The sequence below is a fragment of the Littorina saxatilis genome, linkage group LG14 (assembly GCF_037325665.1).
Source record: "Littorina saxatilis isolate snail1 linkage group LG14, US_GU_Lsax_2.0, whole genome shotgun sequence".
In the NCBI taxonomy this organism is placed as follows: Eukaryota; Metazoa; Mollusca; class Gastropoda; order Littorinimorpha; family Littorinidae; genus Littorina; species Littorina saxatilis.
In genome coordinates, this window is record NC_090258.1 from 2,464,981 (window position 1) to 2,487,603 (window position 22,623).

Here is a 22,623-nt window from a genome sequence, read left to right on the forward strand (position 1 = left end):
GGTGGGGGGAGGGCAGAGAGAGAGAGAGAGAGAGAGAGAGAGAGAGAGAGAGAGAGAGAGAGAGAGAGAGAGAGAGAAATTGTACATGTACAGACATGCTAGTTTCTATCATTCAGGAAGACGAGTAACAGGTAGAGATTACAGGCAAGTTAATCATGGCTCATGCATGGTTAGTACAATGCAATACCCAGCAGCTACTTTTGATTTCTTTTTTCTTTCATTTTATAAGAATGCAAAATGGTTTACATGCTAAAATAAAAGCAACCAGCTGTCTGTGTAAAACAATCTTTTCGTAAACAAACTCTATGCAGACCAACAGACAACATGACAACATTTGGAAAAAAAATGATGAACACTGCCAAATTAACTAGCACTAAGGAAACCCGGTGATTCTTAATGACATTTAAATTTCAGTGATGAAATCAGCTAGCTGAACAGTCTTACAGACAAAATAATTACAAAATTCAAAGAACATGTACTCACAAAATAAAGTACAAGCAACAACAAAAGAACTAACATGAAAAAGAAAATAATTGAAGCAAAGGAAATTAATATAAACAAATCTGCGCAAGCATTTAGCAAAAACATGTACATTACATGCTCATAATCCAGTTGCATTCAAGACAGGCAGTGCATGCTTACAAGCCCTCGCCTAACCCTCAAGCATTTAGCATTAATAAGCTGTTACTGTTAGCACATTCCCAAATAAATCTAAAAGTATATATCCTAACTCTCAAGCATTTAGCATTAATACGCTGTGTAGCATATTCCCAAAGAAATCTATAATAACTTTGTGTAGTGCGAGGAAACCATAGTGTGGTAAGCCAGGCCAGACCTCAAGTTAAAGATACTGTCCTTGACGGGAAAGTGGGAGCCCTGATTTACAGTGGAACCCTCATTTAAAGACCAAACAAAGTCTGAGAAAATCCGGTCTTAAAAAGGAGGGAGTCTTAAAATGGGGCTACATTTACAGAAGTTATCAACAGAAGGTCTGAGAACACAGGTTCTTAAAAAGGAGGAAGCCTCAAATTGAGGTTTCTTAAAAGGGGGTTCCCCTGTTTAAGAGAAGGAAAGTATCTTTAACGGAGGATACGAACTGAAGGACTGAATGAATGCATTACCCGCTGCGCCCGCTGCCACCCCTTGCCCTGGCTGCGGGGAACTGGTGGGGATGGTGGGGGGAGGTGGGCGGGGAGGGGGGACTCTTCTGCTTTCTCCGCTTGCACCGCCATCTGTGGGTGGGAGGGACAACGCTTTAATACAGATCTTCCCCCACCACAAAAATGTTTACATGAACAAGTGGACAGTTCTTCGATCATGCATTGAAAGAAAGGTAAGACAAAAAAGAGGTAGTGCAGGAAGACACAACATGAAAATTGGACACTGAACAAAATGCAGAAATATTTTCTGTGAGGGAGCAAAACGCAGAAATATTTTCTGTGAGGGTGCTTTCTGTTTAAAGTTAAACCAATGATAACTCTCCAGCAACAGGAGCCTCAATAGGTTAATTATTCTGTCAGGATACGAATGCTTTCTATCAGCCAAACTCTTCTGTCGGAATTCTTGTCAGAATATATTCATGCAATCCATCAACTAAAGCGTTTTACCTTTAAAATTCCTGTGTACAAATACTAACACCTTTCATCAACAAATCTTTTCTCTCATTCAAAATAAATTCAATGCCCTCTTAAAGTTATAATCCTAATCCCTCTCACTCCAAACTCCACTTAAATGTCAAGGTTAAACCATTCAACACAAAAGAAAATGAACTGAAACAACCAACTAAACAAATCCCACATAGCTTAAATGAAGCTTCAAATAACCAGCACATGCTCGTTTCAAAACTTGTCCACAACTCATAAAACACAAATGTTTATGTGGTGTTTTTTTTATCAATTGCCAGGGGAAACAAAAAACACACTACACTTTTCACTATCAAGGAAAACAACATCAATCAATCAATCAATCAATCAATCAATGAATGACGCTTATATCGCGCATATTCCGTGGGTACAGTTCTAGGCGCTCGGCAGTGATGCCGTGTGAGATGAAATTTTATACGGCCAGTAGATTGCAGCCATTTCGGCGCATATTTACCTTTCACGGCCTATTATTCCAAGTCACACGGGTATAGGTAGACAATTATTAACTGTGCCTAAGCAATTTTGCCAGGAAAGACCCTTTTGTCAATCGTGGGATCTTTAACGTGCACACCCAATGTAGTGTACACGGGGGGAGGGTTCGGACACCGAAGAGAGTCTGCACACAAAGTTGACTCTGAAATAAATTTCCGCCGAACCTGGGATCGAACTCACGCTGACAGCGGCCAACATAGTCCTTCCCTAATTCTATTATACCCGTAGGTTCAAGATTATGCAGTTAATAGGTGCTTCAGTTATAGATTTATCTTTTGATTTTATTCAAACAGATTTAGTAAGTTGTTACAAAACTCTACAGAGTATGAGCACATTGTGAATAGAAGACTACAAAACTTGTGAATATAGACAGAGTGTTAAGGATTTATCATCTTAGAAATTATTGAAATATCTCTATCAACGGATTATCAAGATAAAGGAAGCCCCCAAATATAAAGCGTTACAGAGGTAGATACAAAACACACACCCTCCAAACACACAACCAACAGCATGATAAAGAAGTGGGGGGCACAACAGCTATACACTCAAATTACAACATAATTATTAGGAAATAAAAAAAATAAAAAAAAATGTGCCAGAGGCTTACAGACGATAAAGGTTTGATGTGCAGTTGAAAAAAAACCTCAACAAGTATTTCACTGCAAATTCTATGAAGAATTTTTATTTTTATTTTTTTAAACGCACAGAAAAAGCAAACCAAAAATCAACAACAAAAATGAAAAAGCACACAAAACTTTGTTCCTTCTACTCCTGCTTAAAAACAAAATGTGTCTGCATATGTACCAACCTGCGGGAGGTCCCCCCTGATACTGGGGGACGGAGGGGGGAGGCTGGGTGGGGGTGTTGGCGATCTGTTTCTGCAGGTCACTCATCAGCTCTTCCTTCTCCGTCTTGCGGGCGAAGCAAAAATCGTTGATCTTGGTCTGCAGGCGCACCAGCAAAGGTGTCAGGTCGTTGTAGAACTGAAATCACAAATCAACATCTGTGCTACCAAACAGGTTTGTAAATTAAGGGGAGAGGTACGTGGCATGAAAAATTGAATCTGACTATTTGCATTTTCTTTGTAATATTTTAATGTTCTTTCAAGCTGTTGTGTTCCCTAGATGTTGGAGGAGGTGAACTTTCCTTGCAAAGTTTGCCTGTATTTGTTTTGTTTTCGTCATTCCTGCGTGACTACAGTGCTTTTTGGTCTTTTTGTTGGTCGCTCTCACGTGTATTCGCCATTGTTCTTTGCTTTTGTCATTTTAATATTTTTTTTATTTTTAACACACACAAAATAAATCTGGGGTCGGTCAGTGAATCGGAAACAATAAACTTTTATTTTTCTTGGCCTTACCCTCCCGTCTCTCTGAAAGTTGCCTGATCTTTGAAGCGTCTACTCCTGATAAGATTACACTAGGCAAAAGAAGAACACTCATTTTCAAAATCTTTGCTGAGTCTTTTCCAATCTTGACCAAATGTGAAAATGATGAGAATGTCCATTACCTTGGTCCCCTCTTCCAGGTTGTTCTTGAGTTCCATGTAGTGGTCAAAGCCGGCTGCCAGGTCCTTCAGCAGTTGTTCCCTCTGTGCCGCGCTCTGGTTGGACGACTTGGCCTGAGTGAACTCCGTGTTCAAGTTCTGTGCAAAACAAGATCAAAACAAGATCAAAACAAGATCAAAACAAGATCAAAACAAGATCAAATCAAGATCAAAACAAGATCAAAACAAGATCAAAACAAGATCCAATCAAATCAAATTTACTCTATGATGTCACATGGAGAAGTTGCAGTGGTGGCACATGTAACATAAAGACAAACGAAACATTAGCATTATATTTAAATTTATCGCATTTTTACTGATCACATGACAAAAGCAGCTGTTGCCATTTGTCAACTAGGAACTGTATATCAATTGCTATTTCTAATATGCTGACTGTTAGCAAATGATAACAGGTATGTCGAGAAAAAAGATATCAAGCATGAGCCTTTCAGGCGAATGCTGATATCGTTTGTGAGACATGCCTGTTATCATTTGCTAACAGTCAGGATATTAGAAATAACGGTTTTATTACCGGTTATTTCGACCAAAAGAAATTTTGAAGCGACCGCGCGAGTTAGACAGAACAGCCGCAATGGGAACTTGAGCGCTCCTACCTGATTATGCCTGTCAGTCAAAGAATTCTCGTGACTTGGGTCAGTCAATCAGAGTCACACACCTGACGTGATGAATATTCACAGGTCAAATACGTCTGACACACAACATCTCACAAGATAAACCATGTTGAACATGCGTTTCGATTGCTTCGCTTTTTGTTGTTGAACAGAGTGCGACAGATTTAGAACCGACTCCAGACAGATGGGAAATGACGTAAAGATACATTTGACGTAACGCGAGTGACGCAGTTTCACTTGATTTTTCCGAACTTTAATCATATAGATTTCAAGTGAGCGGGTCTGCATTGCACACTCAGAGGGTGGGTTGTGCCTTGCATCTGTTCCGTTTAGCACCCACTGACAAAACTCGCTTTTCGGTATCTTTTAGATAAAGAAAGTATTATCTGACAGTATTTTAAGTGTTATTCTTTAGAATAAATCACGCTCATATTGTTGATTTAAAATTTTACTTTGTCTTGTTTATTCTTAGCGTGATAAACAAAAAGGGTCCCTGCCTGAACGTTATAACATTTAGAGGGTCACCTAGAATCTGACCTGATTGGTCAAAAAGCCATATGGGGCACTGAATTGGTAATAACAACATTTATCAGTCTGAATGTCTTGAAAGGCTGAATCATATCAGATCTCGGCTCCCGCCTCGATCTGATATGATTTCAGCTTTCTCGACATTCAGACTGATAACTGTTGATATCACGATAAAATCTAACGATAACTAATAACATATATAATAAGTAATAACATTATTCTCAACAAAACACCTCTCTGCGCACACTGATGACTGATTTTTATTTTATTTTCATTATTTCATTTCATTTTCATTTTATTTTAAAATTCCAATGCTGGGAAACATTGGTCCCTTCCTCCCAGTGGAAAGCTGGCAGCAACAGAGTCGCTCTACCCAGGCATGTGTGTGTTTAGGTGTAATCAGCCACCTGCACTTTTGGTAGAATGACTAAGTTCTTTGACGTGCCACAGTGGTGACACAGGGGTAGGACATGGATACATTCTCTGAGTCTACACATAAAGTTGACTCGTGACCGTCCCAGCCAGGATTCAAACCCTGTGACCCACGGATCACAAGTCCGGTGCTCTAACACCCCAGCTACCCGGGCCCCAAAAATAGGATGCACACAGTGACGATTAATATACAATACCTTAACAAGCAGAGCCTGGTGGTGACCTTACTGTTCATTTTCTAATGCTAATATGTTGAAGTCACAGAGACAAACATTGTTTCGAAATTCTGTCACTTCCTTAGGAGACATGCAGAAGAAGTGACACACACACACACACACACACACACCCACACACACACACCACACACACACACCCACACCACACACACACTTATATGGAAAGACTAACCTGGACATACAAACACAATCATCAGACCGAGAAGACAGACAAGGCAGGCAAAGAGACAAGGCAGGCAAAGAGACAAGGCAGGCAAAGAGACAAGGCAGGCAAAGAGACAAGGCAGGCAAAGAGACAAGGCAGGCAAAGAGACAAGGCAGGCAAAGAGACAAGGCAGGCAAAGAGACAAGGCAGGCAAAGAGACAAGGCAGGCAAAGAGACAAGGCAGGCAAAGAGACAAGGCAGGCAAACAGCCAGCCAGCCCAACAACGATTTTCATCACTTTGCCACTGTAACGAGACGTACCTGAACGCGCGCGAGCAGAGTCTCCTGCCTGTGTATACTGTCCGTCACCTGCTGTTTGAGGGGGGAGTACACACGGTCCAGTTCATTGACTGACAACGTTTCTTCGTTGATCGCCCCGTCTGCGGCCAGGGCCCCGAAGAACTTGCTAGCTGCAAACACAAACCATGCAGCACGTAAGTGTGTGTTCATGGTGTAATATTGGCCAGTGTTGTTTTCAGGTCTCTCTCTCTCACACACACACAAACCCACTCCCACACACACGCAAACACAGAGCCACACGCACATTGCTATCATTACTACCACCAACCCCTACTACCATCATACACCACCACCCCTACTACCATCATACACCACCACCCCTACTACCATCATACACCACCACCCCTACTACCACCATACACCACCAACCCTACTACCATCATACACCACCAACCCTACTACCATCATGCACCACCACCCCTACTACCATCATACACCACCACCCCTACTACCATCATACACCACCAACCCTACTACCATCATACACCACCACCCCTACTACCATCATACACCACCACCCCTACTACCATCATACACCACCACCCCTACTACCATCATACGCCACCAACCCTACTACCATCATACACCACCACCCCTACTACCATCATACACCACCACCCCTACTACCATCATACACCACCACCCCTACTACCATCATACACCACCAACCCTACTACCATCATACACCACCAACCCTACTACCATCATACACCACCACCCCTACTACCATCATACACCACCACCCCTACTACCACCATACACCACCAACCCTACTACCATCATACACCACCAACCCTACTACCATTATACACCACCAACCCTACTACCATCATACACCACCACCCCTACTACCATCATACACCACCACCCCTACTACCATCATACACCACCAACCCTACTACCATCATACACCACCACCCCTACTACCATCATACACCACCAACCCTACTACCATCATACACCACCACCCCTACTACCATCATACACCACCACAACAAAAGAACCAAACAAAAGCGATAAGGAGAGACATCACTCTAAACTTACACATGTCGAACTTAGCGTCCTTGAGCTCTGTCTCAATGACCTCCCTTTCTGCCTTGACCGTCTCCACTTCCTCGCACAGCTGGCGCAGTTCTCTGACCACGGGACTGCTCTGGAGAGACCCTGTGTTGCCTGCCTCTGGTAGCGCCTTCTCCAACTCTCCCTGTACGGTAGTAACAGGCAATTCAATAAAGTGTCAAAAATAAGAAAGGTAGTTATTTAGAACGTTTAATTTTTGACAAAAAAAAAAAGACATATCCGAGTACATCGACCAAATGGTCGTCATAGTGAACAGATGAATGAAATAACTTATAAGTGACAGAAACTTATCTGCATCCTTTTCGAATCTGATGGCATCTCCTTGCCAGAGCTTTTGCTCGCATTTCAATATTTAAGGTAAATCTGTTATGACACAGCAAGCCATGTAGTATTCTCTCTATATATTATGACACAACAATCCACTCCCTAATGGACTCAGCTCCGTGGGACTGAAGCATCATCCATCTTACTGGTGGTTTGGACAGGAGAGAGATGGCCGTCCTGTTCTGCTCGTACTTGTCTCGCACGATCTTAGATATTGTGACATACACAACTTACTGGTGGTTTGAACAGAAGAGATAAAACCTGCTCATTTTGATCTTAGATACTGTGACACAACAACCTACTGGTCGTTTGGACAAGAAAGCGATGGGGTGTTAATACTTGCCTAGCACAACCTTAAGAAGTTAGATACTGTGACTGAACAACTTACTGGTGGTTTGGAAAGCAGAGAGATGGCCATCTTGTTCTGCTCGTACTTGTCTCGCACGATGCGGTCGGCCTGGATGGCGGTGTCAAGGATTGTCTTGTACTTCATGGCCTCGTCCCTCATGGGCTTGGTCAGCGTCTGGGACGGGGTGCGCGTCCACTTCTCCTTGAACTGCTCCCGCAGCTGCTTGTCCGACTTCTCTTCGTTGTCCAGCGACTGCAGGCTCTGAAACACATGACATATATTATTCATTAACGTCTTTTTTGGTCATCCAAAATGAAATGGTCTGAACACAGCAGGTCGATAATTTGTCACAAGGATTTCAGGGTTTGTCTAGGAATACCTGCTCTGAAACAGGTCAGATTCATCATTGTTAGTGTTACTATTTTGGTTGTCCCACTGCAGAATGCCCTGAAACAGGTCAGATTCATCATTGTTAGTGTTACTATTTTGGTTGTCCCACTGCAGAATGCCCTGAAACAGGTCAGATTCATCATTGTTAGTGTTACTATTTTGGTTGTCCCACTGCAGAATGCCCTGAAACAGAGCAGAATTATGTGCCTGCCTATACACACACACACAAAATAAAAACCAACAAAAACATAGACACAAACATACCTCATCAAGGATCTCGCGGTTGCGAGTGAGTAGCTCGGGCAGATTGTTCATGAGCGACTCGATGAGCTGGATGCCGCCGGACTCCTGGACCTGCTTGGCCTTGTCGATGACAGACTGCGGAACCTTCGCCCCAGACAAGTCCTCCAGCGCTGCCGGCAGGTTCAGAGACGCCATCACACTGAAAGTCAACAAATATGGGATCCTTACACATACCACAGAAGCATAACATCAGTGACAGCCTGAGCGTTTCTCTCTGAGATAAGCTGCAGTACTTCAATATACTGAGGAATAATATGTTTAAAACAATCACGATTCTACAGTCCAGACATGAGAATACAAAATGGTCCAAAAACATACAGTTTGCAAAATCCAATTGAAGACAACACAAGAAGATTGTTATCACTTTTTCTAACCCTGATGAAAGAGAAGAAGGGAAAGTGATTTACACCTGAGGAGGGCGGGGATGTAGCTCAGTCGGTAGCGCGCTGGATTTGTATCCAGTTGGCCGCTGTCAGCGTGAGTTCGTCCCCACGTTCGGCGAGAGATTTATTTCTCAGAGTCAACTTTGTGTGCAGACTCTCCTCGGTGTCCGAACACCCCCGTGTGTACACGCAAGCACAAGACCAAGTGCGTATGAAAAAGATCCTGTAATCCATGTCAGAGTTCGGTGGGTTATAGAAACACGAAAATACCCAGCATGCTTCCTCCGAAAGCGGCGTATGGCTGTCTAAATGGCGGGGTAAAAACGGTCATACACGTAAAAGCCGTGGGAGTTTCAGCCCATGAACGAACAAACAAACAAACAAACACCTGAGGAGTGTCGCTTACAGCTTCCAAATCGATTCAATGTGTCCATTTTTCATATCCAGCATGAACACCTAAAGAGATTCAAAAGGAGGAGGATTCTCATGTTGGAATACATACGCATACCACAGAAGCATAAAAATGCCGGCCTACTGTGACAATTGTTTTCGTGATACTGCTGAAATGATAGCAAAGTTTTAAGAGATTATTATATATTTGGTGTTTCGTGGACTGCAGACACCTGCCTTATGACATCCCTCAGATAAGTCTGCAAATTCCTTTCTGACGCATAGTTTACATGTGTAAACGATGGGTGTCTGCTGAATTTCACGTGGTTACTAAGTAACCCAGTCATGCTTGAGGCCTGGTGAGGGAAGGGTTCACTTTAAAATTTAGTAGTCTTTATGAAGACCTCACAAATAAACCATCACAAAAAAATACTTCATTTGACAAAAGGTAATGGTCCACTTACTAAAAAGCGATTTATCAACAAATAAAAGCCTCTGAACAAAAGTGTTGGAATACAGATAAGAACAGAAACACCAAGTACCAAGGCACCTCACACAATCTATACCTGTTCATGAGAGCGGTCCCCTCCTTCAGTCTGCCTATCTCCATGTTGGAGATCTGGTTCCTGCGGTTCTCAAAGGCAGACAACGCTTCGTACACTGGCAGGGGCACGATCTTCTCAAACAAATCTGCAATAGTTTGTGTTCACGTTAGACTAAGGAACATTTTCCTCTGCATGTTGCAAAGAAAAGCAAGTCAAAAATATCTTCTCAAACAAATCTGCTATAGTTTGTGTTCATGTTAGACTCAGAAATATTTTCTTCTGCATGTTGCAAAGAAAGATAAGACAAACAGAATAATTATCAAAGTCACAAATTTGGGAATATATTTTCTTGAATAGTACCTGTTATATTTTTTCTTTAGTATTCATAGGATGAGAGAGAGAGAGAGAGAGAGTGTGTGTGTGTGTGTGTGTGTACGTGTGTGTGTGTACGTGTGTGTGTACGTGTGTGTGTGTGTGTGTCTGTGTACGTGTGTGTGTGTGTGTGGTGTCTGTGTACGTGTGTTTGTGTGTTTGTGTGTGTGTGTGTGGTGTGTGTGTGTGTGTGTGTGTGTGTGTGTGTGTGTGTGTGTGTGTGTGTGTGTGTGTGTGTGTGTGTGTGTGCATAGTATACTTGTAATGAGCAGTGCAATCTGTCATATAACACATCACGACAAACCTCTAACCAATCAAAAACAAAGTAAGGTTACTTTATGGAATGTTTTCTTGAAGACAAAACGAAACAGTCACAAATACGTCGACCTAATGCTCTTTGCAGCGGACAGACATACAGCCAATGAGAGAATAACAGGAACTCTGCTGGGCAACATCTCACCAGCAAACTTTGTAGACATGGGGTTTGCCACAGGGCTGGCTTTTGCCACGGCTGCTTTTCCAATGGAGGGTAGAGACTTGAGGTCCGGGATCTTGTCGTGGTAGATAAAGTCATTGTCCTTCTTGGCCGATTCCAAAGCTCGTTGGAGTTTACCCACCTCGTTGCGGAAACAGAATGTTGTCCCGCCTCGCGTCTGTGACGCATTCATTAGCTCCATGGCATGCTGAAAATAAAAGTTGAAATGTTACAAAATATTGAAAACATCCAGCAATAAGAGAAGTATTGATGTAAGAAGATCCATGAACATGTTCATCCAGAAGAAGTGATCAAACTACTTGCAACAAGTCGTGTCAAACAAGCAAGAGGAAATAAACAATGAAGAAACATAAGTGAACCAATCATTCACTGATGAAAAACAAGATCAACAAGAGGCGAAGCCTTCAAGGCTCACGTAAGAAATCGACAAACAGTAACACAAACTCAATCACTCCGTCACACACACACACACACAGTAAGCATAGGTGACACTGTGCAAGAAAGCGAGACACTAGATCTAGATCTGTCTGTCGTCGTGTCCCTGTAAGTAGGCTACACATGCAGACAGACAGATGTGTAGCCTACTTACAGGGACACGACTGCCAACTAGTCTCGGCCCGCTCAAAATAACAATGACCGAGACTTTCAGTAATTCCTTCGCGTGACGTCTAACCCTCTTATGCCATAATGTGACGTCTTCAAATGTTAAAGTTTCTATCACACACACACACACACACACGCACAGACAGACAGAGTTTACCATCGCATAGGCTACACTTACGTGAGCCAAAAATGAGTATATGCTCAAGATTTCTTTGTCCTTCCCTGCCTTACCCATTGAACTGCTGGGACACACACTCAAACCCAAACACACACACACACTGACATACCTGTAGGCGAGCGACCTCCTCACCATAGCTCTTGGTCTGCTGGGACAGACACAGACAGACAGACAGACAGACAGACAGACACACTGACGTACCTGTAGACGAGCGATCTCCTCGCCATAGCTCTTGGTCTGCTGGGCTACGAGGGCCTGGTAGTACTCGGCCATGGCGTGGAACCCTGCCTGCTTCATCACTATGGTGGCCAACCAGTCCTGCACAACAAAAATACACTCAACAATCAGGCATGAGTTTCTGCAACTGAATAGAAAGGTGGAGGTTGCTGTGGACTGCAGAAGGCCCCCAGTGGGTTTCAGGGTCAACAACCCAGGGTGGTGAAGTCGCAAAGGTTTATATGCAAGATATGGTCACGACAATCCCTCCTTTTTCTCTTGTGCATCTTTTTGTACACAGCTAAAGCGCTTCTAAGCATTTTTTGTTGCAACTAAGTGGGTTGAAAATTGCTTCCTATGTGAATGACGCAACAGCAATGCTAGATAGAGGCCAGGAGCTGAAACTTTGTCCCACCTAGGTCTGAGAGGAACCACAAAGCTAGCATATTGTGAGCGTGCACTAACAAACTAAATATATATATATAACTAGAATGAATACCCGCTTCGCCGGGTAGCCGGCTTCGCCGGGAAGAAGTACTTCAGTAGAGCCGTACGCCGGCTTCGCCGGGTCCGAACTATGGACCCGCCAAGCTTAGGTCCCTCCCAGATTCGTGGAATGGGAACAGCACGAAAATGATTCAGTGGCCATAATGCCATTCCTGACCATATCGAGTCCCATCCTTGTCGACGAATGTAACCGTGTTAATCACCTTTGGAGGCGAACTCCACTCAAACAGGACTGAGCAAGTTATGGCTTCTCAAAGGAAGGCCATGTACATAAAATTACACAAAAGCCGCCAGACCACATCACAAACAGAACGGAAGAATGCACAGGTGTTGCTTACCTAGAGACACACACACTTACACACACACACACACAAACACAGAGAAGCCGTATCTATAGAGAGATAGATGACAGTGTATTTTTCGCGTGGCTATAAATTGATTCGACCTTTGCACTTTTACAATGAGGATAATTTACGGGTCCAATTTACGTTCTGTACACTGCGTTGACCTTCTAAAAATAGTAACGCCGGGATTATCCGAAGACGCTCAGCGCAGTGGACAGCGCAGTGTAGTAACTTACAACTGAACGGGAAAGCCACACGAAGGAAGGGAGATAAACGCCAAACACTGGAGAAGATAAGGAAGAGTTACTTATAATGGTGAAATGAACCCAAAAACGAAAATGAGTTCAGCGCTGCGCGCTGAGAGCACGTGTTGAAATATCTCATCGATGATATTGTGTCCGGGGTGTAGCTGAATACGGTGTCCAAATTTGAAAAAGATCCACCGAGAACTTTGGCGTTGTGATGTGGTGTAGCGGCTATGGTGTGTCGGTATGGGGGCCCGGGTCGCTGAGGTGGAACCAAAATAGCTGAGGTGGAACCAAAATCGGTTCAGCGCTGCGCGCTGAGAGCACGTGTTGAAATATCGACCAGGTTGTGTCCTGTACCGGGTCAACCTGAATATGCCCACCAAATTTGAAGCAGATCCATCGAGAACTTTGGCCGTGCATCGCGCACAGACAGATACACACACACACACACAGACACACAGACACACAGACACTAGTCGTATATATATATAGAAGCCTCCAACCATAGAGTGTATCGAGGTAGCCCATTTAAGAATCTGGGGAGAGTTACAAATCAAATCAAAATAACTTTAATATCTCACATGGAGAAATTGCAGTAACTTGGTCTCAGCAACTTTTGATAGACTTCAGTTGGTGGAAATATGGTAAACCTGCCATGTGAGTTTGAACAGCACTTAACTCAGGTCCACACACAATCCTGTTAACAAGTGGTCACACACTTACCCGAGGCCACAGGTCTCTGATAGAGCCGAGCTGCATCAGCTTCATGGCGTCTGCGTACAGCTCCGAGCACTGGTACGCCACCTTTGCGATCATGGAGTCTTTCATGCGATCTGAAACACACACCCTCCCTCCTTTATTTTCTTTACTTGATTTTGTGTATGTGTGAGTGAGTGAGCGAGCGAGCGAGCGTGAGTGTGTGTGTGTGTGTGTTCAAGGACAGATTATAAGAAAAGGCCCAGCCTTAAATATTTATCCTTGTTAAATAAAGTTTAGTTCAATTCTCCTGGCTATGTGCCTTGGAAAAGACAATGTTCAAAAATAACTCCGTCCGGTTTGTCCGGGTTGTGAAAGAGTGAATAATCTTTACCGAGACAAACCTTCCCACGTGACATCACAAGGACAGTCACTAGCGAGGGGTGTGTCTGAAACATGTGTCTGAAACATGTGTCTGAAACATGTGTCTGAAACATGTGTCTGAAACATGTGTCTGAAACATGTGGAAAAGGAGAATGTGTAGAAAGTTTTCCTCACTAAAAGCAAGAGTATCTATTCTTTCACATCCCCTTCAAACCACACAGAGTTATCTCTAGAGTTTGTCTCAAACCACACAGAGTTATCTCTGGAGTTTGTCTCAAACCACACAGAGTTATCTCTGGAGTTTGTCTCAAACCACACAGAGTTATCTCTGGAGTTTGTCTCAAACCACACAGAGTTATCTCTGGAGTTTGTCTCAAACCACAGAGAGTTATCTCTGGAGTTTGTCTCAAACCACAGAGTTATCTCTGGAGTTTGTCTCAAACCACACAGAGTTATCTCTGGAGTTTGTCTCAAACCACACAGAGTTATCTCTGGAGTTTGTCTCAAACCACACAGAGTTATCTCTGGAGTTTGTCTCAAAGCACACAGAGTTATTTCTGGAGTTTGTCTCAAAGCACACAGAGTTATTTCTGGAGTTTGTCTCAAAGCACACAGAGTTATTTCTGGAGTTTGTCTCAAAGCACACAGAGTTATTTCTGGAGTTTGTCTCAAAGCACACAGAGTTATTTCTGGAGTTTGTCTCAAAGCACACAGAGTTATTTCTGGAGTTTGTCTCAAACCACACAGTTATTTCTGGAGTTTGTCTCAAACCACACAGAGTTATTTCTGGAGTTTGTCTCAAAGCACACAGAGTTATTTCTGGAGTTTGTCTGTTAGGTAGCAAAGTTTACATACAGAAACAGAGAACAATCAAACACACCTGCTGTGGGACTCGATTGTCTATGGCCGCCTCCAGTCATTTCAAGGTGAAATAATTCATTTAAAAAAATCTCAATGTAATTCATAATTAATTATCGGTGCATTCTCACCATTAGTGGCCTTCCTGTAGATAGACTCCTGGGCCTGGGCCAGCATGACAGCCGACAGTGAACTCAGGGTGTCTGGGTTCAAATCCGGCGTGGGTTCCTGCTGCACATGCGACAGCACGATGTCCTTCAGGTGTCCCAGGATTCCACACGATTGCTGCAAAGACATTGGAAAAACACTCAGGAAACCAACATCCAGCATCACTCGCCAGATTCTCGCATGGGAATGGAAAGAGAAGAATGCCAAGAAAAAGCTGGAGGCTTGACACAGAGGCAAGGCAACAGAGGTAGAAAGAACAGAGTAGAGTGCGACAGAGAAACGTGGTCAATGGCCTATGCTGCGCTGGGGGCAAAGGGTCTAAGTAAGTAAGAAAGCTGCAACAAGAAACGAAATTTGTCTGTCACTCTTGGTCCTCAGCTGCAAACACAGTGTTGTCTATTTTGACCAGATTGTAGCATCTGAGAGGAAGGATAATTTACATATACAGTCACTGGAACCCCCCCTTTAAGACCACTCCAATTCAAGACTCCCTCTCTTTTAAGACCTTGTTTTCTCAGACTTTATATTCAGAAACTCTTTAATGTACCCTCACTTTAAGACCCGTTCCTTTATAAGACCTGATTTTCTCAAAAATGTTTTGGCCTTCAAAAGGGGGGTTCCACTGGTATTGTCACGGTGAAAAAATTAAACGTCTATGAGGTCTATAAATTATAAAACCAAATATTGCACTAGAAAGGCCGTTCATTCATTTCCCCTACCCTATTCTGTCAACAGCTCGAGGTAGTGTCTGTACAGAGGGCGCTGTGGCGGGGTGGTAAGACATCGACCTCTTAATCGGAAAGTCGAGGGTTCGGATCCCGGCCGCGGCCGCCTGGTGGGTTAAGTGTGGAGATTTTTCCGATCTCCCAGGTCAACTTATGTGCAGACCTGCTAGTAGCTTATCCCCCTTCGTGTGTACACGCAAGCACAAGACCAAGTGCGCATGGAAAAGATCCTGTAATCCATGCCAGCGTTCGGTGGGTTATAGAAACACGAAAATGCCCAGCATGCTTTCACCGAAAGCGGCGTATGGCTGCCTAAATGGCGGGGTAAAAACGGTATTACACGTAAAATTCCACTCGTGCACCCACGAACGCAGAAGAAGAAGAAAAAGTACAGTGCATCAGAAAACATGGTAACCCCTGAACATCAGCTTTACAAACGCAAAGTTCCCTTGGGTAAAATGGACACAAATTTAAAAACAACTCGCTGTAGCATCAATCCACTTTCAACTGAATACAGGGAGCCCCCATTTTAAGAGTAAAACCTCCAAAAATCTGAAAAAAAATGTAGTCTTAAAACGAAAAACTGGAGGGAGTCTTAAATTGGAGGTGTTTATGAACAAGAAATCTCAAAATTGAAGGTCTTAAAAAGGGAGAAAGTCTTAAAGGGGGGGGGGGGGGGGGTGTCTTAATCTAAAAGGGGCTATCCACTGTATACAAACAAGCTAAACTGACCTGGAAAAGTTTGACAGCTGTCTTGAGCCCCTCATCACTCTCAAAGTTCTGGATGCTGCCGATCTGACTCTGTAGGGCCGCGATGTTGAACAACATGCACACCTTCTCATAGGCTGCCGATGCAATGGCTGTAATGACACAACACAGCAATCAACGATACAGCACACCAATCAAGGACTGAATGAGTGTTGATACAACACAACAATTAACACACATCATTGTTGAACACCATACACACCTCACTGATGCAATGGCAGTAACCACAAGACACAACAATTTACATCACAACCAACAATACATTTAACACACGGGGAACATCATAGTTCATACCCCATTTTCGGAACTACACAGTCACAGGGCTTCGTTGTAAAAGGTGCAACCCCCACTTTAAAGGTTAAAATGAGAATAAGCCAAGCATAAAGCACTTACAACAACAACAAGTAACGAATTACGATACAACACAACAATTAACAATACATCGTTGTTGAACAGACTGCAAACCTTCCCATATGCTTCTGACCCAATGCTTGGAACCACACAAGTTACAACACAACAATCATAGCGCCACATTTCTGACGGTGAGCTTTCTGTACACAGCCATTTCTTTGTTATACAGTGGCTGTAACAAAAAAGTAATCCAGACTCTGAACATGTTTCCCAATCTGAAGATGAGACCGCTTTTAATTTAAAACACAGTAAAATAGTTCTTATAGTACAGGTGAAGATAAATTCTTATAACAATAACCACAGAAACAAATATTTTTTAAATTACATCAGAGACATTATCAGTTAAAAACAATCATCAAGTAGTGACAAATTTAGGATTTTCATTTACAAATTTTCAACACAGGCATAAGGCCTAAAAAAAAAATAGGTGTGGTTACGGTAACCCGACCTACCCTATTTTTAGGGGCCGACCCAAGGACTACTAAAGGGAAGGACTGGCACAGTCTATGTTCAGCCTTTGCTAGCAAAGGCCATTGCCTCTCTCACTCTGTTAGTCTATCATTGCTATTTTTCTCTCTAAAACTAGCATTTAAGGTGTCCTAAAGGTTATGATCAAGTGTTTGCATTATCTTAGTTTGATTTTGTAAAGTTTAAATAGGAGTTTTGTGCCAACATTGGGTGTAGAGGGTCGTTCCAGTAGCACACATTCATACTATAGTATTAGCAATTTGAACACCTGTGCCTTTCATTTGCAATAAGTGTTTTGTACAATGTTTTAGACATGATTTGGGAAAACAACCTGACACAACCACCATTAAACACCCATTTCAAAACTGTTTACAGTGAAACCTGTTAAAAAGTCATCCGCAGAGACCAAAGTACATTAAGTGAAGTTGACCTGTCATCACAGGTGCATGCCACATCAAGAAAACAGTATTTTGTCACCCCTTTTCTACTCCATTTTTATTAAGAAAAGAAAAATACCTAATGTTTGTGTTCTACCGCCTTGTTCTGTTGAGTGTTTTTGTTAAATTGCCTGTCTCTCTAAGAAAGTAAATTAATTTAAGTACTGAATTTTTTTTCTTTATTTAAATGTTATGATTTATATGATATTGGTTCATCTATCATGTTAATGAAAATATGAGAATTTGATTAAGAAAAGAAAAATACCTATGAAGAAGGAGAAAGAGTAAACAATAAGGGTTGTAGCAGACTGAATGCAACTGAGGTAGACAAACAAAATTAACAAAATTAAAAATTAAACAAAATCAGCAAAAAAATCCCCAAGATTGCAACTTGTTATTACTCGTTCAGTTGAGTGTTTGTGTTAACGACCGCCTCACAGTCTCTCAGTTGAGTGTGTGTGTGTCATACCACCTTGTTCTGTTGAATGTGTGTGTCATACAGTCTTGTTCTGTTGAATGATTGTGTTAGACCGCCTCAGTCTCTCTACAAAGTGTGTGTGTCCTACCGCCTTGTCTCTCTGTTGAGTTTGTTTGTCAAACCGCCTTGTTCTGTTGAGTTTGTTTGTCAAACGCCCTTGTTCTGTTGAGTGTTAACTGTTTGTGTTAGACCGCCTCAGTCTCTCTGTAGAGTGTGTCACAGTCGTACCACCTTGTTCTGTTGAGTGTGTGTGTCATTCCGCCTTGTTCTGTACAGTGTTTGTGTTAGACTGCCTCAGTCTCTCTGTTGAGTGTGTGTGTCATACCACCTTGTTCTGTTGAGTGTTAATGTGTTATACCGCCTTGTTCTGTTGAGTGTTTTTATGTTAGACTGCCTTGTTCTGTTGAGAGTGTGTGTGTCATAGACTCATACTGCCTTGTTCTGTTAGTGTGAGTGTTTCATATCGCCTTGTTCTGTTGAGTGTGTGTGTGTGTCACACCGCCTTGTTCTGTTAAGTGTTTGTGTTATACCGCCTCAGTCTCTCTACAGAGTGTGTGTGTCATACCGCCTTGTTCTGTTGAATGTTAATGCTATACTGCCTCAGTTAATCTACAGATTGTGTATGTCATACCGCCTTGTTCAATTGAATGTTTGTGTTATACCGCCTCAGTCTCTCTACAGATTATGTGTGTCATACCACCTTGTTCTGTTGAGTGTGTGTGTCATACCGCCTTGTTCTGTTGAATGTTTGTGTTATACCGCCAGTGTTTTTCGCAAACGAAGAACTTCTCTGGGTCGATGGAAAAGTTCTCACGTGGAGGTAAGACACTATTAGACAGCAAGCCACTTCTTTCTCTCCTCCTCGTTCTTGGGAATCTTGAAGACTCGGCACTTATTTATTGCATTGTAGTTCCCCTTGCAGTTAACTACACCACACTTGTTAACCATTATGAAGAAAACACTTGCTACACGATCGAAAACTGAATCAAAACATCCACTTCCAGTCAGCACATGCGATGTAAACACTTCTTTGCCGCCATGACAGTTTGAAACAGGACTACTTTGCGAGTTGCAAGCAAAATAGTCCGCACTTGAAGAAGCTATTATTTTAAAAGAGAGTCTTTTAGTGTCATTTAACTTTTATTCGACACATTCTCATAATATTGCGAGACAGTACATGACAGTACATGGGCTTTTGGGGTAAAATCAACGGAATTTATTTTCAGGTTCTCTACAGTAAACTACTACGCGCAGCCCGTGACGTGTCGCTAAAAATAGACGCCAGCACAGCCCGCAAGCGGTGGCCTTCGCTAGATGCACTGAAGCTGAGCTGTGCCAGTCCTTCCCTTTAGTAGTCCTTGGGCCGACCCTATAAGTATAACTTTTTATTACATTTGTCAAACAAAACAAAAACAAGAAGGGCAAAGCCCATACGACTCACATGCTTTACACATTTTTCCTACCAAAATACATGTGACCTTGACCCAAGGTCAAGGTCATCCAAGGTCATGCAACACAAAGCTGTTAATTCAAGACATAGGAAGTACAATGGTGCTTATTGGCTCTTTCTACCATGAGATATGGTCACTTTTAGTGGTTCACTACCTTATTTTGGTCACTTTTCATAAGGGTCAAAGTGACCTTGACCTTGATCATATGTGACCAAATGTGTCTCATGATGAAAGCATAACATGTGCCCCACATAATTTTTAAGTTTGAAACAGTTATCTTCCATAGTTCAGGGTCAAGGTCACTTCAAAATATACATGTATACAATCCAACTTTGAAGAGCTCCTGTGACCTTGACCTTGAAGCAAGGTAAACCAAACTGGTATCAAAAGATGGGGCTTACTTTGCCCTATATATCATATATAGGTGAGGTATTGAATCTCAAAAACTTCAGAGAAAATGGGAAAAATGTGAAAAATAGCTGTTTTTTAGGCAACATTTATGGCCCCTGCGACCTTGACCTTGAAGCAAGGTCAAGATGCTATGTATGTTTTTTGGGCCCTTGTCATCATACACCATCTTGCCAAATTTGGTACTGATAGACTGAATAGTGTCCAAGAAATATCCAACGTTAAAGTTTTCCGGACGGACGGACGGACGGACGTCCGGACGGACGGACGGACGACTCGGGTGAGTACATAGACTCACTTTTGCTTCGCATGTGAGTCAAAAAAGTGCAAAAAACGCAATGAAAGCGAAAACGCTCGGGTCGCACACTTATTTCTCTGTCAATTAGGTTTAATTTGTACACATTAGAAAAAAAAGTTTTAAAAAAAAAAGTGATTGCCTACCTTCCTAGTCCTACCCTATTTTTTTTGGCTATGTTACCTTGAATCACACCTATTTTTTTTGTTTTTTGTGCCTAACATCTCACCAAGTGTTCTCTTGCCGGCCAAAAAGGACCCTTCATCAAATGCATCTCTCCACTTGAACTGTACACGAATCTGAAACATCAACAAATGGTGCCAATATTAGTTTAACCAACCGAAACTAAATAATCATTATCCAACCAAACCAATAAAAAGAGCCTTCATAAATTTGTGTTGTTTATTTTTTTAAATCAGGAGAAAAAACTGACTAAAATAAAACAGCAATAAAGCAAAGATGAGAAAAGTTAGTTTATCTATTAATTTATGTGATCAATACTACCTGTGCAGTGCCAGTGGAAACTCTTTGCTGACAGTGATAAATACACAGCGGAAAACTACTATTGTGTACAAATCTTCATGCCGATAAAAACATGCCAAAAATGATAACTTTGTTTACTACCTTACATGTCTACTGAAAACGTGTGCCAACTGAAGCTGGAAAAGAGAGATAAAGAGAAAGTGGGACGAAGGGATGAAGTATCAACACTGAATTTTTACCTGGTTTTCGGCAATGGGCAGCTTGTTTTCAATTGCAACCAGCTGGTCATGGTACCTTAAAAATAAAACAAGAAGGGCAAAGCCCATACGACTCACATGCTTTACACATTTTTCCTACCAAAATACATGTGACCTTGACCCAAGGTCAAGGTCATCCAAGGTCATGCAACACAAAGCTGTTAATTCAAGACATAGGAAGTACAATGGTGCTTATTGGCTCTTTCTACCATGAGATATGGTCACTTTTAGTGGTTCACTACCTTATTTTGGTCACATTTCATAAGGGTCAAAGTGACCTTGACCTTGATCATATGTGACCAAATGTGTCTCATGATGAAAGCATAACATGTGCCCCACATAATTTTTAAGTTTGAAACAGTTATCTTCCATAGTTCAGGGTCAAGGTCACTTCAAAATATGTATACAATCCAACTTTGAAGAGCTCCTGTGACCTTGACCTTGAAGCAAGGTAAACCAAACTGGTATCAAAAGATGGGGCTTACTTTGCCCTATATATCATATATAGGTGAGGTATTGAATCTCAAAAACTTCAGAGAAAATGGGAAAAATATGAAAAATAGCTGTTTTTTAGGCAACATTTATGGCCCCTGCGACCTTGACCTTGAAGCAAGGTCAAGATGCTATGTATGTTTTTTGGGGCCTTGTCATCATACACCATCTTGCCAAATTTGGTACTGATAGACTGAATAGTGTCCAAGAAATATCCAACGTTAAAGTTTTCCGGACGGACGGACGGACGGACGGACGACTCGGGTGAGTACATAGACTCACTTTTGCTTCGCATGTGAGTCAACAACATATAAAATGACATGCACATGATGCAGACTGATCATCTTACAGTTGCAATTCAAAACACTGTATAAAGTATGTAGTTACAGTGATACCTCTGTTACATGACCTCCACAAATCTGACTGTGACAGATGTAGGTTTTAAAAGTTAAATTAAAACTAAAAGAGAGGGATCAAGTCTTAAACTAGTAAAACAACAACAAAAGAGATTTATTCCAGTATATAATATAATGAAGCGATAGTCAGGTCTCGATCAATGTAGAGGGAGCCTAAAAACAGATGTTTTACTTTTGCAATACATTCATTATTGACTATCTCACAATTTAGCCCTGTGCATTAGCTGGAAATGTAATTGGAATTGAAAAAAGAGTGAAACTGAAAATATGAAATTCTTTTAGCGTGGCGAGAAATGATATCAGAAGATTGCCACCTTAACTGCATCAGCTTGTTCACAAAGATAGGTCAAAGGCCATTGCGCATTTTCTTTTCAATTTGGTCACAGGATGATGACAGTGATTGAATCTCATAGTTTTGTTCTGACAGTGACAGTGACAGTAACCAAATACAGTGGACCCCCCCCCCCCCCCCCCTAACAAAGAGCGACTAACTTACTAAGACCCGCACAAATCTGAGAAAATTAGGTCTTGACAAGGAGGAAGCCTATAAATAGAGGTAAATTTACTGAGGTAATGAACAAAAAGTCTGAGAAAACATTGGTCTTAAAAGGGGGGTTCCACTGTACAACCATGCCTGCTAGTCGATAGTCATCTGACACACAGTTGGTGATCAGGAAGCTGGCCAGAAAG

The 22,623-nt window shown here is 42.1% G+C and overlaps 1 protein-coding gene across 2 annotated transcripts in view; it reads right to left on the bottom strand.

The window, feature by feature from the left end:
* LOC138946892 (programmed cell death 6-interacting protein-like) overlaps nt 1-22,623 on the bottom strand; it is a 32,942-nt gene that overhangs the window by 9,425 nt on the left and 894 nt on the right. Inside the window, exons 2-16 of one of the 2 annotated variants that reach the window (XM_070318286.1) lie at nt 21,008-21,062; nt 20,515-20,584; nt 16,302-16,429; nt 14,808-14,961; nt 13,462-13,571; nt 11,625-11,741; nt 10,607-10,829; nt 9,796-9,919; nt 8,418-8,595; nt 7,803-8,024; nt 7,055-7,214; nt 5,972-6,120; nt 3,642-3,776; nt 2,944-3,118; nt 1,122-1,232 (exon numbers count right to left, since the gene is read on the bottom strand). In XM_070318286.1, coding sequence (XP_070174387.1) covers nt 1,122-1,232; nt 2,944-3,118; nt 3,642-3,776; nt 5,972-6,120; nt 7,055-7,214; nt 7,803-8,024; nt 8,418-8,595; nt 9,796-9,919; nt 10,607-10,829; nt 11,625-11,741; nt 13,462-13,571; nt 14,808-14,961; nt 16,302-16,429; nt 20,515-20,584; nt 21,008-21,062 — 2,111 coding nt within the window. The remainder of the gene's footprint in view (nt 1-1,121; nt 1,233-2,943; nt 3,119-3,641; nt 3,777-5,971; nt 6,121-7,054; nt 7,215-7,802; nt 8,025-8,417; nt 8,596-9,795; nt 9,920-10,606; nt 10,830-11,624; nt 11,742-13,461; nt 13,572-14,807; nt 14,962-16,301; nt 16,430-20,514; nt 20,585-21,007; nt 21,063-22,623) is intronic. The other variant, XM_070318287.1, reaches the window with a different exon arrangement.